Source organism: Neovison vison, chromosome 2 (genome assembly GCF_020171115.1).
Source record: "Neovison vison isolate M4711 chromosome 2, ASM_NN_V1, whole genome shotgun sequence".
Taxonomy (NCBI): Eukaryota; Metazoa; Chordata; class Mammalia; order Carnivora; family Mustelidae; genus Neogale; species Neogale vison.
In genome coordinates this window covers 231,635,191-231,649,072 of record NC_058092.1, presented here as the reverse complement: position 1 = coordinate 231,649,072, position 13,882 = coordinate 231,635,191, and the positions used below count along the sequence as shown (strand labels likewise).

General features: G+C 48.8%; 1 protein-coding gene across 1 annotated transcript in view; it reads right to left on the bottom strand.

Moving 5' to 3' along the window:
* LOC122899300 (deleted in malignant brain tumors 1 protein-like) overlaps positions 1–13,882 on the bottom strand; it is a 109,497-nt gene that overhangs the window by 36,428 nt on the left and 59,187 nt on the right. The window contains 7 exon segments of the mRNA XM_044236849.1: positions 1,599–1,752; positions 5,260–5,577; positions 6,656–6,873; positions 8,631–8,784; positions 10,381–10,413; positions 12,368–12,400; positions 12,965–13,268. Coding sequence (XP_044092784.1) covers positions 1,599–1,752; positions 5,260–5,577; positions 6,656–6,873; positions 8,631–8,784; positions 10,381–10,413; positions 12,368–12,400; positions 12,965–13,268 — 1,214 coding nt within the window.

The following is a 13,882-nucleotide window of genomic DNA, read 5'->3' as shown; positions in this document are numbered from 1 at the left end:
ACCTCAAAACAACCCCTTCCCACGCTTTTTTTTGAGAGGGAGCGAGAGAGAAGGAAAGAGAGAGGGGATCACGAGCTAGTAGGGGGAACAGGCAGAGAGAGGGAGAGACAGTCGCAAGCAGACTCCCCGCGGGGCATGGAGCCCAACATAGGGCTTCATCCCAGGACTCTGAGATCACGACTGAGCCGAAATCAAGAATCAAATGCCCGACCGATGGAACCACCCAGGAGCCCCGCGACCCCCCCTTTTTTTTTTTGACCCATTTTTAAAGAAAGAAAATAAAGGATAACATTTATATGTAGGGCAACAACAGTGTGACCATAACAGGAGACACTGCAATCCGAGAAATGATTTCATGAAAACAGGACACACTTGACTTAGCAAGAATGAAATGGCATATTTTAAATATGGATATAATTTTTGCAGATCTAGTGTGAAGATAGTTCCGCATAAAAGCTGAAATAGAAAAAAAAAAACCCCAAACAATGCAAGCTTCGAGCAGGGGTTTTTAATCTCAGAGCTATCTACATTTGGGGCTGGAGATTTCTTTGCCATGGGGGACTGTCTTGGGAAATGCAGGACACTTAGCCGCGTCCCTGGCCTCTACCCACTGTGCGACTCTGGTACTCCCTGCCCCCTCCTGAACAATAAAAAAATGCCTCCAGGCATGGCCAAATGTCCCGTGGGGTCTCTCCTTGTCAGCTGAGACTCAATGGTGCAAAATAGCTAACTTTGTGTCCTTAGACGCAAAAGGCAAATATCAATAAATCTAGGCTTAAAAACATCAAAACCTGGAAGTCAGTATCTAAGTTCTGACTATAGGCAACACAGGAAGAAGCTCCTTGATTTGTAAACCCTGAAATTATAGTAGGAAATTTATGTTGGGAAAGTCACTTTGAGACCGTGGGGAGAGTGGGTCAGTACAGCTGTTTGCAGTAACCAACGTCCCGAAGTGAGAAAACGACGCTCTGAGCCCCCAAGTCATAGAACTGTGGGTTTCATAGATTTGCATCCACAGTACCAAATCTGCTCCCCTTGCTTTCACTGAATTCATGGGTGTGGAAGGAAGGAATGAAAAAGATATTTCCCTCACAATAGGCAATGCTCCCTGATACTGGTTTTTGTTCTCCTCCTTTGAAAGGAACTTTGGCCATTGGGTAAAACGGTGGGATGCATCCCTCACTCCGCTGCAGACCTATTTCCCCTTTGAGGACAGCATTTAACCATTCCGCTCCTGGATGCCTGAGGCTGACGTGCTGGGGTGGGAACAGTGGTGGAGGTCTGGCACAGACTGTGAACAACGTCAGGAAGAGGGAATGACCCAGATGGGACGCGATGTAGAAACATGAAACCAGGTTAAACATTATCAAGAAAAGCAATATTTCCATTAAAAAGTGACTCAGGTACATGCACGTGTATATGAATATGTAAATATATATGCATATAAATATGCATTAAAATGGGACATAGTCCTTTAAAGATGGGTACAGGTAGAGAAAGAAGTAGGAATGAATGAATTGAGGCTGGTTAATCTGGGAAAGAAAACTCTTAGTAGGGGCATGAGAGACATTGAAGTAGAAAAAGGCAAAGCTGCTTACTTCAGGCTTGGGATCACCAGTTCTATGTGGAACTTCTCAGCCACATGTATCACCCAGATGCACTCCACGTTAGTGGGGTAGTTCGTTGGATACCAAGGACTGGAGAAGGAGCCCAAGAGGCCTGAAATTAGTCCTCCACAAGAGTTACTTCCTCCTGTGGGCAGACAAGAGACCACTGGTTGGCTCCCATGCGTGCACCTTGTCTTTTCCCGGGGGTAGAATCCAGAATCCCATCAAGCTCAACAGGGAATCACAAAATGGGAAAGGATCATGGTGGTGTAGACATCTTTGTAGCTTGGCCGGTGTGGGGTTGTACCCCTGAGAGGGAATGAGGGGAAGAAAAGATCTGTGGCTGGTACCAGGGCAGGACCCCAAGATTGTAGGTGAGACTGGAAATGGGATGCGACAGGTCCATGGCAGGAGTGGGGTGTCCAGCTGATATATCATTAATGCTCTATATCATTAATGCCCAGATTCCTGCCGTGCAAACGGGCTCAATTCAGTGTAGACCATCCACCCTTCCCCGAGGGCTCCATCCCGCTGCTCCTTCCCCTCAGGCAGCCAGGACAGGCAGACATCTAGTTTGCTCTCATGAATTATCAAGACGATTCCATACTCGACAAGTTACACTTTCAATGAAGGAGAGTTACCTGGCGGTGGAGGCTCTTGAGGGACGGGAGCTGCAAAAACCAAGACCAAAGAAGATCAGGAAGGAGCTCAGCATCACAAAAGCGTCTTACCGTTACATACAAATGAACGCACCTGTTACTACTGAGCCCACTACACGGGGCTCCCTCATTTCTCTTTTCTCTCCTAATGGGGGACGCGGTCTCTCCCCTTCTTTCAGTGATTCACCAAGAAATCACAGACAACGTACAGCTTCGTGACTTGCTTTCTCTTCTGCCTTAGGATCCACCAAGCCCCGGGCTGTCCTGAGATCGATCCGTCACGAGGTGTCACCCACAGTAACATCACTGGGCTTACGAGTGCACACCACTGCAGAATGTGCAGAAACGCATAGGGACAAAGGACAAAAACCAGACAGCCGAGAGCCTGGGTGGGGAAAGGACAAGCCTTCTGTTGAGGTCGTCAGGCCCTGGGGGGAGTCGGGGGGGGGGCTTCCCCCTTTCTGGCGTTCTTTTGGCTTTGATTTCTGTGAAGCAAGTATTTCTGTATTCTAGATGTTTCCTTAGGCACCACTGCCTGGCAGGTCGAGGACAGGTTTTGAAAGCAGGTGCTTGTCAGAGTTTTACACCAGGGGTTAGAGGGCATGGAGTGTGAAGCCTATGGGTCAGATACATTCAAGCTTTCTTTGTCTCCATGGTCCTTCCTGGACCGCAGAGCAGTGCGGACAGCGACCCCTCTGCTGTCCTTCCTTCTCAGTCCTTCGCCAGGAAGGGTGCGGGACAGCAGCGGAGTAAATTTCTTCTGACATAAATTTGTCTCAGATGCAATTCCCTTTTGTGGTGATCTCGGGATCGTGATCTCGGGGTGGTGAGACTGAGCCCCACGTTTGGCTCCGTGTTCGGCAAGGAGGCAGCCCAAGATTCCTCCTCCCTTTCTCTCTGCATCTCCAGCCACTCATACTCTCTCTCCCTCTCTCTCTCTCAAATAAATATATAAATCTTAAAAAAAAAAAAAGAGAGGCAATTCCCTTTTGTTAAAATGTTTGAGATGCAGTGTTTCCCTGAGAGAGTTAAATGGCAAAAGCCTTATTTTGTGTGTGTCCCTGCAAACACATGATGCTTTGTGGAGAAGTGATTCACCCGTAGGTGGATAGTACTTGACATAAAGATTTCATTTCCCCCATAATGTCTTTTATTCCATGATGCCTTCTCTTACTCAGTGGGCTATGCACACCTGCCTCAGAAAAGGAATACCGTAGCAGGGAGAAAAGAGAGAAGAGCCTTCTGGGGTTTGCAACCCTGGATGGCAAGTGGGCTCGGCACAGAGCCGTCTCAGGAGCCAGCAGCTGTGTCCTCCCTCCCCCTCCTCCTCTCGGGCTCCAGACTCAGAGAGATTCTTCACTGGGAAAGAAAAGAAAAGCCAGAGGCCACCAAAGGGAGGTAGCTGCTTGTCAGTCCCTGAGAAACGGTTCTGTGGGCTCTACCTCCCGTCCCCAGCTGTTGGATGCGTTGTGGGTCCCCATGCAAAATGAAAATGTGGGGCCTCAGCTGCAGGTGGGGAAGTCAACTGCCCCTTCCTGCAGGTTCACTTCTACATCCTACATGAGGTGGGCAGTCTCCAGGGCACGGCGACCTCCACCTGGGATGCCCTTGAGATCTGTACTGGAGTAGGTAAAAGGACCCCCACCAAGTGTCCTTCCACGTGTGCCACGGTGGTGCCAGACCCTGGCAGGGAGAGGCTGCTAGCCACCTTGCCCAGCCCCCAAACCCTGCAGGGTGCACCTTAACCTTGACCTTCCCCACACCGAGGCCCCCGGTGAAGGCAGAGGGTGGAATTAGCCGCTGTGGAGGGCTGGGGAGGAGGCTGGGTGGGGCCCAGGGCGCCGGCAGGTGGGGAAGTGGGCTGCTGAGAGCCTGTCCGGGACAGACCGGCGGCTGCAGGAAGCAGCACCACACGTGCTCAGATATCGCTGGAGTCTTGAATTTAGAGGTCGCTGCCACACACTGACTCGGGAGTCGGTTACGAGAACAACGTGTACTTTTCTCTATTCCCGAGTTATCGGCGAAGTCCAAAGTCTCCCAGAGTAGCCCCAAATGGCTTCATTTCTCACGCTCAGCCTGCTCTTGACCCACTGGGAGAGTGCGGCGTAGACTCATCTGTGCTTTCTCCCAAGCTCTCATTTTCCAACTCATGTTCTTGGAAGGCAAACTTTCCTACCTTCTCTCCTCTCCATCTTGACCCTCTTCTCAGCCACAGTGATGTGGCTTCCTGTCCGTCCTTGCTCTTCTGTCCAGGTGGGAGTTTTGCATCCATCTCATTTGGGAAATGTGGCTCTTAGCTTTCTGCCCCAGCCACTGGTTCTCAACTTGCTGCATGTTGGAATCACATGGGAGGCTTTAAATACTACCGATGACCGGGTTGGTGTGAGCCCAGAGATTCTGATGTGACTGGTCTGGGCGTAGCCTGGACATCAAGGATTTCAAAGCTTCCTGGGAAATCAGTGTCTAGGTCACTGTCCAGCAGTGTCTAGCTCAAGACAGATTAGATTTCTTATTCACTTTGCAGAGATATTAGAAGTTCGAGGTATGGGACCTACCTGGAGATGTGGGGATCACATCTGGAGTTCCGGCCCCAGCATCTGCATGAATTTTTTAAAAAAAGGTAAATTTAGGAAATTTAGGAAATCTAAGTTACATTTTATGAAGACAAGTAAGTGGTGGGCTCTTAGTGTGCGGGGGTCTTAAACAGCTAAGATTCATGTTACATAAATAGGAACACGGGCATGTTAGATTCTGGAAAAGGAGCCTGGACCCGGGAGAGGTTGCAGAGAAAACGACCTGCCAACTGAACGGCTCTGGTATGCATTTCTTTAGAGGGGAGTCGGGCTCTCAGCATTTTCATCAGCCTGGGGACGCTCATCTGTGGGGCTGCCATTCTCTGCTCTCCTGGCCCTGCTCTGTGCATACCCTCCATTCATCACTTAAATTCCGCTGGTCGAAAGGTCAGAAAGAATGTGCCCTGGGAAAAGAGCTACCTGAGCAGATGACACCTGCATCCTCATGGTGGCCACAGTTGTGGTCTGACCAGCCGGAGCTGGGGCACTGGCCAAGGTGGTTCTCGCTTCCCGAACACTGGATGTTATCCAGGAGGATGTTTCCGGAGCCTGGGCCGAAGTGAGCCTTGCCAGGGGCTGCAATGGCCCGTCCGCACCCCAGCTGTCGGCACACCACCTGGGCTTCGTTCAGGTCCCAGAGGTCATCACATACGGTGCCCCAGTTCCCCTGGTGGAGGACCTCCACGCGTCCGGAGCACTGTCCAGATCCGCCCACCAGCCGCAGCTCGGGTTCATCTTCTAAATAGAGCACGGTTTTAGTTTTAAACTTGGGAAGTTTTAAGTAGGAAGGATTTCTAGCTCCTGCATTTGTGTCTCAGGTAAATAAAGGCAAGAACAAAGCCTAAGGTTCTCTTACTCATTAATAGGGCTTCCAGGCATAAGGGCGAGGCAGAAGAGGGTTTGAATTCAGCTCTCCTGCTCTCTAGTTGTGTAACCTTTGACAAGTTGTTTTATCTCCCTGGCCCTCAGTTTCCTCATCTGTAAAATGGGGACTCCAGCAGCACCCTCAGAGGGGTCATGAGTGCGTGGGAGTGCGGCTACAAAGCACAGGGCTCAGCACCCAGCACATCTTGGTTTCTGCAGGTCTTACCGTGTGGGTCTCCGACACACTCCTGGGGCCCTGGAGGAAGGGGTCCCCAACTATGTTTTTGGACATGACTTGGGTAAATGTCAATTTAATGCTTTGAAGGACGTGGGCCGCCAGCCTGTCTAGGACTTCATAAAGCCCCATGGGGATGGCGTTTTCTGGGCCGATGGTCTGTGACCAGCTGGAACAGCATGCTGTCTCCTGGAGACCTTCCCTTACCGAGTTCACAAGTTCTGCCACACTCACTGTGGTTTCTGTTTCTCCAGCATATCTTCAAGAACCTTTGTATTTGCTATTCTCTCTGCCTAGAATGCCCCCTCGTTGTCACCCATCACATGTCCCCTGAGCAAGGTCATCCGTTCCTAGTCAAGCTGCAGGAGGAGCACACTCCTCACCCAAGCATTCCCTTCTGTCCCCCCAGGCTCTACATACTTAAAGCTCCTTTCTCATCTACACATTTAAAGCTTCTTCCCCTTAGAGGCGACGGTGAGAAAGGTCTTCCCAGGTGCTACCATTACCCCCAAATCATCGTGTCATTTCAGCCTCACACCACAGCCTGATTTCAATTGCCCACATGATGCTCTTAGTGGGAAAATCTAACAGCTACACAGCAGGGTTTATGGGGCCAATTGTGGGGTGTTTTAAAAAGTGAATCCCAGGCCTCTGCGAACAGGGGAGTCTCTCAAGTTAGAAAACTGTTCTGCCCTTTAAGCACCTGAAGCTTCCTACCTGATTTTCCTTCATCCTGTGGAATTACATTGAACAGAGCATAAAAGCCAGTGTTGGTGATCATAGAATCACTTCGGAACACCACGGTCATGATGTCTGAGGAGGAGAAAAATATCACAGCCACTGAGGCACAGAACTTCCCCATGGACAGCGAGGCAATCCTGGGGCCATCGAAGATTTCAATGGAGTCGTAGGGGCATCCAAGGATATCCTCCAGGCTGGGGGTATCGAAGTGGAGGGTTAGTGGCGGGTTCAAACCTCCTAGATCTTAAAATTTAAAAAAAAGCATGACAACCATAGGATTAAATATTTGGATTCACTTTAAACTGCATATTCATATATAAAGTATCAGTAAACTGCAGATGCCTTATTACGGAAGTTTTATTTTGTCTGAGGATTGTGGGAGGCTTGTGGTGACTGTGGTGATGACTTAGGAGCAGAAATTTAAAAATCCTAATGGCTCTGGCCAGTCACCATCTCCATGGAATATTAAAAGTGCTGGTGTCCACTGCAAATGAATTCTTACCAGGCCAGTACCTCAACGATCAACATGTAACTAACATCATGGCCAGATTTTCCCACCTCTCTGTTTCACAACATTTTCCATACTCAAATTCTTGGAGAGAAAAAAACTCGATTTTAAAGTAAAAATGTCAGCATGCTGAGTATCTGCACTTTGGCAGGCACTGATGAGGGATGTGCCTGAGGCTGATTTTGAAGGAACAAATTCCCTGTAACAGAATGGACTTTGGAGGTGTGGGCTCAAGGCTCTCACTTCCTTGCGGGCTCTCTGTGTCCTTAGGGTTTGAGTCAACAAAGACAACATGTTTCTAGGATATTCTTTGGCCTAGGGCCTGCCTGACTCCACAGACCGGGCAGTAAGTCAGTGTTTGCTAAAGGTGGATTTTCATAGCATCTCATAATGTTGCATAATGTTAGCAGCTTGATGCAAGTCATATACAACAGGGAGGGCTTTGGTGTGACTCCGCCCACTGAATCACATGCTGGGGAAGAGCTGGAGCTCTGACATGGGACAGACCTAGCTGGTCAGCCTTGGGCCAGTCAGTTACCATCTCTGAGCCTCAAGTTCCTCGTCTCTCATGGAGATGACAGGGGCATATACCTTTGGGCTGTAGTGATGCTGGAATATTGCAAGGCATACAAAATACATAGTGCAGGGGCTCCTGGGTGGCTCAGGCGTTAAGTGTCTGCCTTCGGCTCACGTCGTGATCCCAGGGCCCTGGGATCGAACCCCCACATTGGGCTCCCTGCTCAGCGGGAAGCCTGTTTCTCCCTCTCCCACTCTCCGTGCTTCTGTTCCTTCTCTCACTGTGTCTCTCTCTATCAAATAAGTAAATAAAATCTAAAAAAAAAAAAAACCAACAAAACAAAATACATAGTACAGAGCCTGGATACATGGGCAACACTAAAAGAAACATCGGTTGTTATTTCATGCCATGGAGATAAAAAAAAAAAGGCAGTGCCTCAGAGAAATGTATCCGCTGGGTGTCAGAGATAAGTCCAGGCCTCCACTGCCTCCTTTCACTTGGAGGCAACATTGAGAAGATCTGGGATTTGGAGCTGGAGTAGGTGGCTCACGTGGGTGATGGGAAGCCTCCTACTGCTTGTTTAAAATTCAGAAAAAGGAAAAAGAAATTCTAAGAGCCCAAGTATTGGTACCCATTGTATAACAAGGGCAAAGCTGGTAAGGAGGACTTGCATGACATTCTTAGGAAAAAAGTCGAAAGAAAAAGCTATCCTCATGAGGTTGAGTTGAATTTGTCAGTAAAACATTTGCTCAATTTTACCAAGTAGAAGGAACTCGTTGGATAGGGCTACAAAATTAATTTGACCTTCAAATTGGGAAGAATTTCCTCCCTAAATGTTTCCCACTAAAAGAAAAATCTTTATTTTGAATTCACAAACCAATACACTTATTTAAAAAGAATCTTCTCTGAAAAAGTTGTTTTCTTACTTCAGGCTCGGAATCATGAGTTCTATGCGGAATTTTTTGTCCACGTGAATCTCCCAGACGCACTGGATGTCTGTCGGGTAGCTCTCCGGGTACAGCGGACTGGAGAAGGAGCCGGACAGACTCGACAAGACCCCTCCACAGGAGCCACTTCCTCCTGAAGCCAGAGGAAGAAGGATGTCAGCATGTGTCCCCGAGGTGGCCCCTAGGGGACCCCAGTCGTGACCTGCTCACACCTGGGTGAGTCTGGCAGTGGTCCCCCAGTGGGCACACATAGTCTGTCTGTACAGACTTTTAGCCTAAGCGTCTCTAGGGAGGGAGAGTCCATTCGATCTCATTCTGATGCGACAAGAATATGAATATATGGGAGGTCCCTGTCTTTTCCTCCCCCCTTACCCTCTGCTAAAGAAAATATTATATTTTTCAGGACTATTCACTATCCCCTCCTTCTTCTAAGGTGGAAAGATTCTTGCTTGTGGGGAGAGAGGCAGAGAGGATCTACATGGTGAGTTGGGAAGGAAGGACGAAGGGACAGACGCTGTTAAGCCTAGGTTAAGCGAGAGTTTGGGAAAGTTTGCAGAACAAGAGGCTCCAGAACAACTTTGGTATCTGATGAGCTGGGGAGAAGGGGACGTTGTGGCCTGTTGAAGGAGGCTATGACTGGCCGTCCCCTTAAGTTCTTTTTCACCCCCTTTTCTGGGTAGATTGTGTTTCCTTTAACTCAGTATCTACAGAGACTGGAACTTATGGGTCTTTGGATTTCTAAGAGTTACACAAGTGAAATCTAATTCTTCTATATTATATTATGTAAAATATATTATATATGTTTATATTATTTATATTATATACAATATATTATATTCATATAAATAGAAACAAATTATATTTGTATATATATTTGTGTATATATAAAAATTATATTTGTATATATATATTTTATGTTATATAAAATATATTCATATAAATCAATACACATGCATATGTACACACACGTGTACACACACACGCAGCATGCCACAAAAAACCCCAGAGATCTTAGAATCATCAAATTATTTTAGAGGAAATTTGAAAACACAACACAAGCTGTTGGCCTTGTCCCCTAAATTACCAAGTTGCTTCATTTTCTCCTTTCTGTTTTTGCCTGACTAACGTGTTATGCTCCCAGAATTCCCAGATTCTTGGTCTTCTCTGTGACAGATGTTGGCAAGTAGGGGTGCACCAAGTCAGCTTAGAGCTATCCTGTCAGTTGTGTTGTAGTTACAACTGGGCCAGGTCAGACAGACACGAGAACCCTGGGACTGGTTTTCTTGAAACCTCTACTCATGAGCTGACACCCATTGTGGGTGCCCTCTCCAGGACTGCACTCTTAGAAGGTGGCTGGGTATGACCACCACATTCTCTTCAGGTCCCTTGTCACCCTCCCGCCTACTCTGACCTGGGCAGATCCACATATCCCCTTCCCAGCCTGCCCCATTGGGCTAGCAAGTCAGTATTTACAGGTATTAGTCATGCGAATGCATGCCCCTTGGGGAGGCCAAGGTGGGAACAGAGGGGCTGCATTGGCTGGGATGCTGACTCCCTTGGCGTTCTCATGGAGGGGGCCATGACAGGACTGGCCTGGGAGGTAGACAAGCAGCCCCTCACTCGTGCTGTGCCTGCCTCTCTGTGTCACATCCTGGGCACTCTGCCTAGCATCTGCTGTGACGGTTCTCTTGGTGTTAGGTTACCATCACAGTTTAAAACAAGTGACTACCTGTTATATGATCCCGAGAAGCTGTGGAAAGACCTAGAAGGAAAAGAAAAAGTGAGATCATGCTGACATTCAGGGGAAAAGTACTGAGTTTCATCTACAAGTTAGTGAAATGTAAAGGGTTTTCTCTGAAATGTCAAGGTACTTAGTGCCAACCTTGAGAAAGGTCTGAAGGTGCTGAGTGAATATTTCTACTGTCCTGGGGCAGATTAAAGAAGGCCACACATTCTTGGACATGCCTTCTGTCACAAAGTTTGATTTAGGTCTCCTTGCTTGAACCTTGGTGGCCTCTGTTTTGGCCAACAGAATATGGTGGAAGTGACACTGTGGGACTGGAAGCTTCCACTTCTTGTCTCTGGAAACACTAGTTCACTTGTGCACCTGGAACCCCCTTGTAAGAATGATTAGCCTGCTGGAGAGACTGTGTGAAAAAGTCCCGAGACCACCTGGAGGGGAAGAGGGTCTTGGAGGAGCCCACACTTCCAGCTGTCTCCTCCAAGCATCAAGCATGTGCTCAACTCTCCAGACCACCATGTAGGTGAACCCCACTGAGTGACCCTGCTTGGAGCTACATGGAGCAGAAGAATCTCCTATCTGAGCCCTGCCCAAATTCCTGACCCACAACAACAAACATGTCATTAAATGACTTTGTGGTAAACTACTCTGTTTTTAGAGTAGCAACAGAGAACCAGAATGGCTCCTTTCACTCAACATGGTCTTCCTCATCTCCCCATCATCTATGTAGTCTTCAGCATAGCTGAGTTATATAAAATGAGAACTCTAGGTAGGCCTTCATTTGCCTATCCCCTGCCCTTGACCTCCTTCCATGGCCTTTGAACTTTGGACTGTCTTCCTTCCCACTCATCCCAGGAACACCCAGAACACATCAAGGTCTTCTCTAAGAAAGTGTCCAAGAGAGATGCTTCTGACAATGACTTATGACTTGTGTATGTGGAGGCAGCCACATTCATTCAAAGAGCAGATGGGGTCTGCAAAGTCCACTTCTGCTACTTTTTTCCCCTTCTCTCTCTCTCTTTCCTGAAGATTTATTTATTCATTTACTTGAGGGACAAACAGAGAGTATGCACAAGTTGGCAGTGAGGTAGAGGGAGAGGAAGGGAGAAGCTCCAGCAGACTCCCTGCTGCGCGCAGAGCCTGACATGGGTCTCGATACCACAACCCTGAGATCATGACCTGAGCTGAAATCAAGAGCTGGATGCTTAATTGACTGAGCCCCCCAGGTGCTCCCAGTTCCACGACTTTCGACCTGAGTTATCTTCGGCAGGCTTTTGGATCTCCTTAACCCTCAGCTCTGAGAATTAGATACATGAATTCATATAGAGATCATTCCTGCTCCCACTCAGGTGCTCAGAAACGTCTATTGCAATAAAACAAAATGCCTTTCCCTTTACCTCCAGTATCATTTCAGAATTTACAATGCATGTGTTGCTCTGATTTTTCTAATCTTTGGTTTTTATTACAGATGAATAAAACTCAATCCTTAAGTTTGAAAATCTTTGAAAACAGGCAGAAGTCATAGGATCCCCATGAGCATGTACTTCGTGGACAGACTGATCAGCGTCAATACTCGTTCCGCCACTAACTTGCTGAGTGATCTCAGGAAAGTTACTTACCCTTTCTGTGCCTCAAATTTCTCTTCTGTAAAGCAAAGGATCTTTTTGCAGGATTAGCAATAATCTGAGCAAAATGTCTCCCCATCTTTATGCTAATTTTACCTGATCTTTGTGGAGCCGGGGCCGATGAAAGGATATGGTCAATGAGACTGGTGGCCAAGGGTTCAAATCCACTGGCTAGCCCTGGGTACACTGCTAACTGTCTTTGCCTCAGTTTACCTATCTGGAAAAGTAATTGCCTCCACGCGTTATTGTGGGATTAAATGAGTTGTATATGTGAGGGGCTCAAAACAGTGAGTTTGATCCTATTATTATTATTGGAAAGTTGTCCAGACAAGAAAAAAATATGGACATACCTGGAGGTGTAGGAGGAGGCAGTTCTTCTGCGTCTGAATGCATAAAGAAAGGCAACAGGTCACTCTCTTTCGTGAATGGAAAGCATGGAGGGGGCGGGGTAACGAGGGTGCAAGTGGGGAATGAGGGCAGAGGACCCTGATGCCTTTCAGGGCACAGGACTCAGCCGTCCTCTGGCAAGGTCCCTGGCCTTGGGAGGGGTGGGGCACAGCACCTTGGTCATCTCTGCCCCACGGCACGCAGTGCAGGATCACCCATGGCCCGTCTTCTGCTGAGTTGCCTGGACTACTTGTGAAAATGTAGATTCCGACATCCCTGCCCAAATTAGTCAAGATTTCTGGGGCCAGAGTCCAGGACTCTGCACTGCAATGCCTCAGGCGGTGCTGGGGTATGTGAACATTTGACACCTCCCACGTGCAGCCTGGCGCTGCCCAAGGGTGTGTGTGAGCCCGGGGCCTGGCACAGAGCAGACACTCAAGGATGGTTTCATGAAACCATGAGTGAGTGGGCGGATGGGTAGATTCCATCTGGGATGCATGGTTTCAAAATGTCTTCAACAACAACGTTAGACGTAATTGCCTGAGAGAAGAGGGGGCTACCTGAGCAGATGACGCCGGCGTCCTCGTGGTGGCCACAGTTGTGCTCCGACCAGCCCGAGTGGGCACACTGGCCCAGGTAGCGCTCTACCCCGGAACACTGCAGGTTGTCCAGGAAGATGTTTCCAGAGCCCGGGCCGAAGTGGGCCTTTCCCAGGGCGGACATGGCCCGTCCGCACCCCAGCTGTCGGCACACGACCTCGGCTTCGTTCAGGTCCCAGAGGTCATCACACACGGTGCCCCAGGCCCCCAGGTGGAGGACCTCCACACGTCCTGAGCAACGTCCCGAGCCGCCCACCAGCCTCAGCTCTGGCCAGTCCCCTGCAGACAGAGGTAGGGGGAGGGCGTGAGTGCCCAGATGACCCACCTGGGTTGCACGGGTGCCAGGCCTCAGAGGCCAGCAGGACTGTGGGTTTGCAGAGGGACATGCCCGGTCATGAATCCTGGGGCCTGGTCCTCACCTTCCTGAGGCATGTTCTTGAGCTGCAGGTTGTGGGCAGGGGGCGTGGGGGAGGTCTTGAGCCAGTTTAACCTGATTTCAAAGGAATTTATTGTCTTTCCTGTTAGACATTGATGATACTGCTATAAACCAAAGAAATATGGTTCCTGCCCTTGGGGTGCCTAAAGTCCTTCAATCAAATATAGACACTGGGACAAGGTGAGATAAAAACAGGGAAGGGGAGGAACAGGTGCTGCGCCACGAACAGGCTAGAGGCGACACCTGGGAAGAATCCAGACAGTGAGGAGTGGGTGAGGGAGGAAGTGGGGCGAGGAAGGCCTTTGAGCCGGGGGGAAGAGCATATGCAGAAAGACACTGACATGCCGTTTCCTCACGCATGGATCTCCAAAAGTACGGACTCACACGTACACATGCACACACGCACGCATGCACATACACACACACACACACAGAGCCATCCC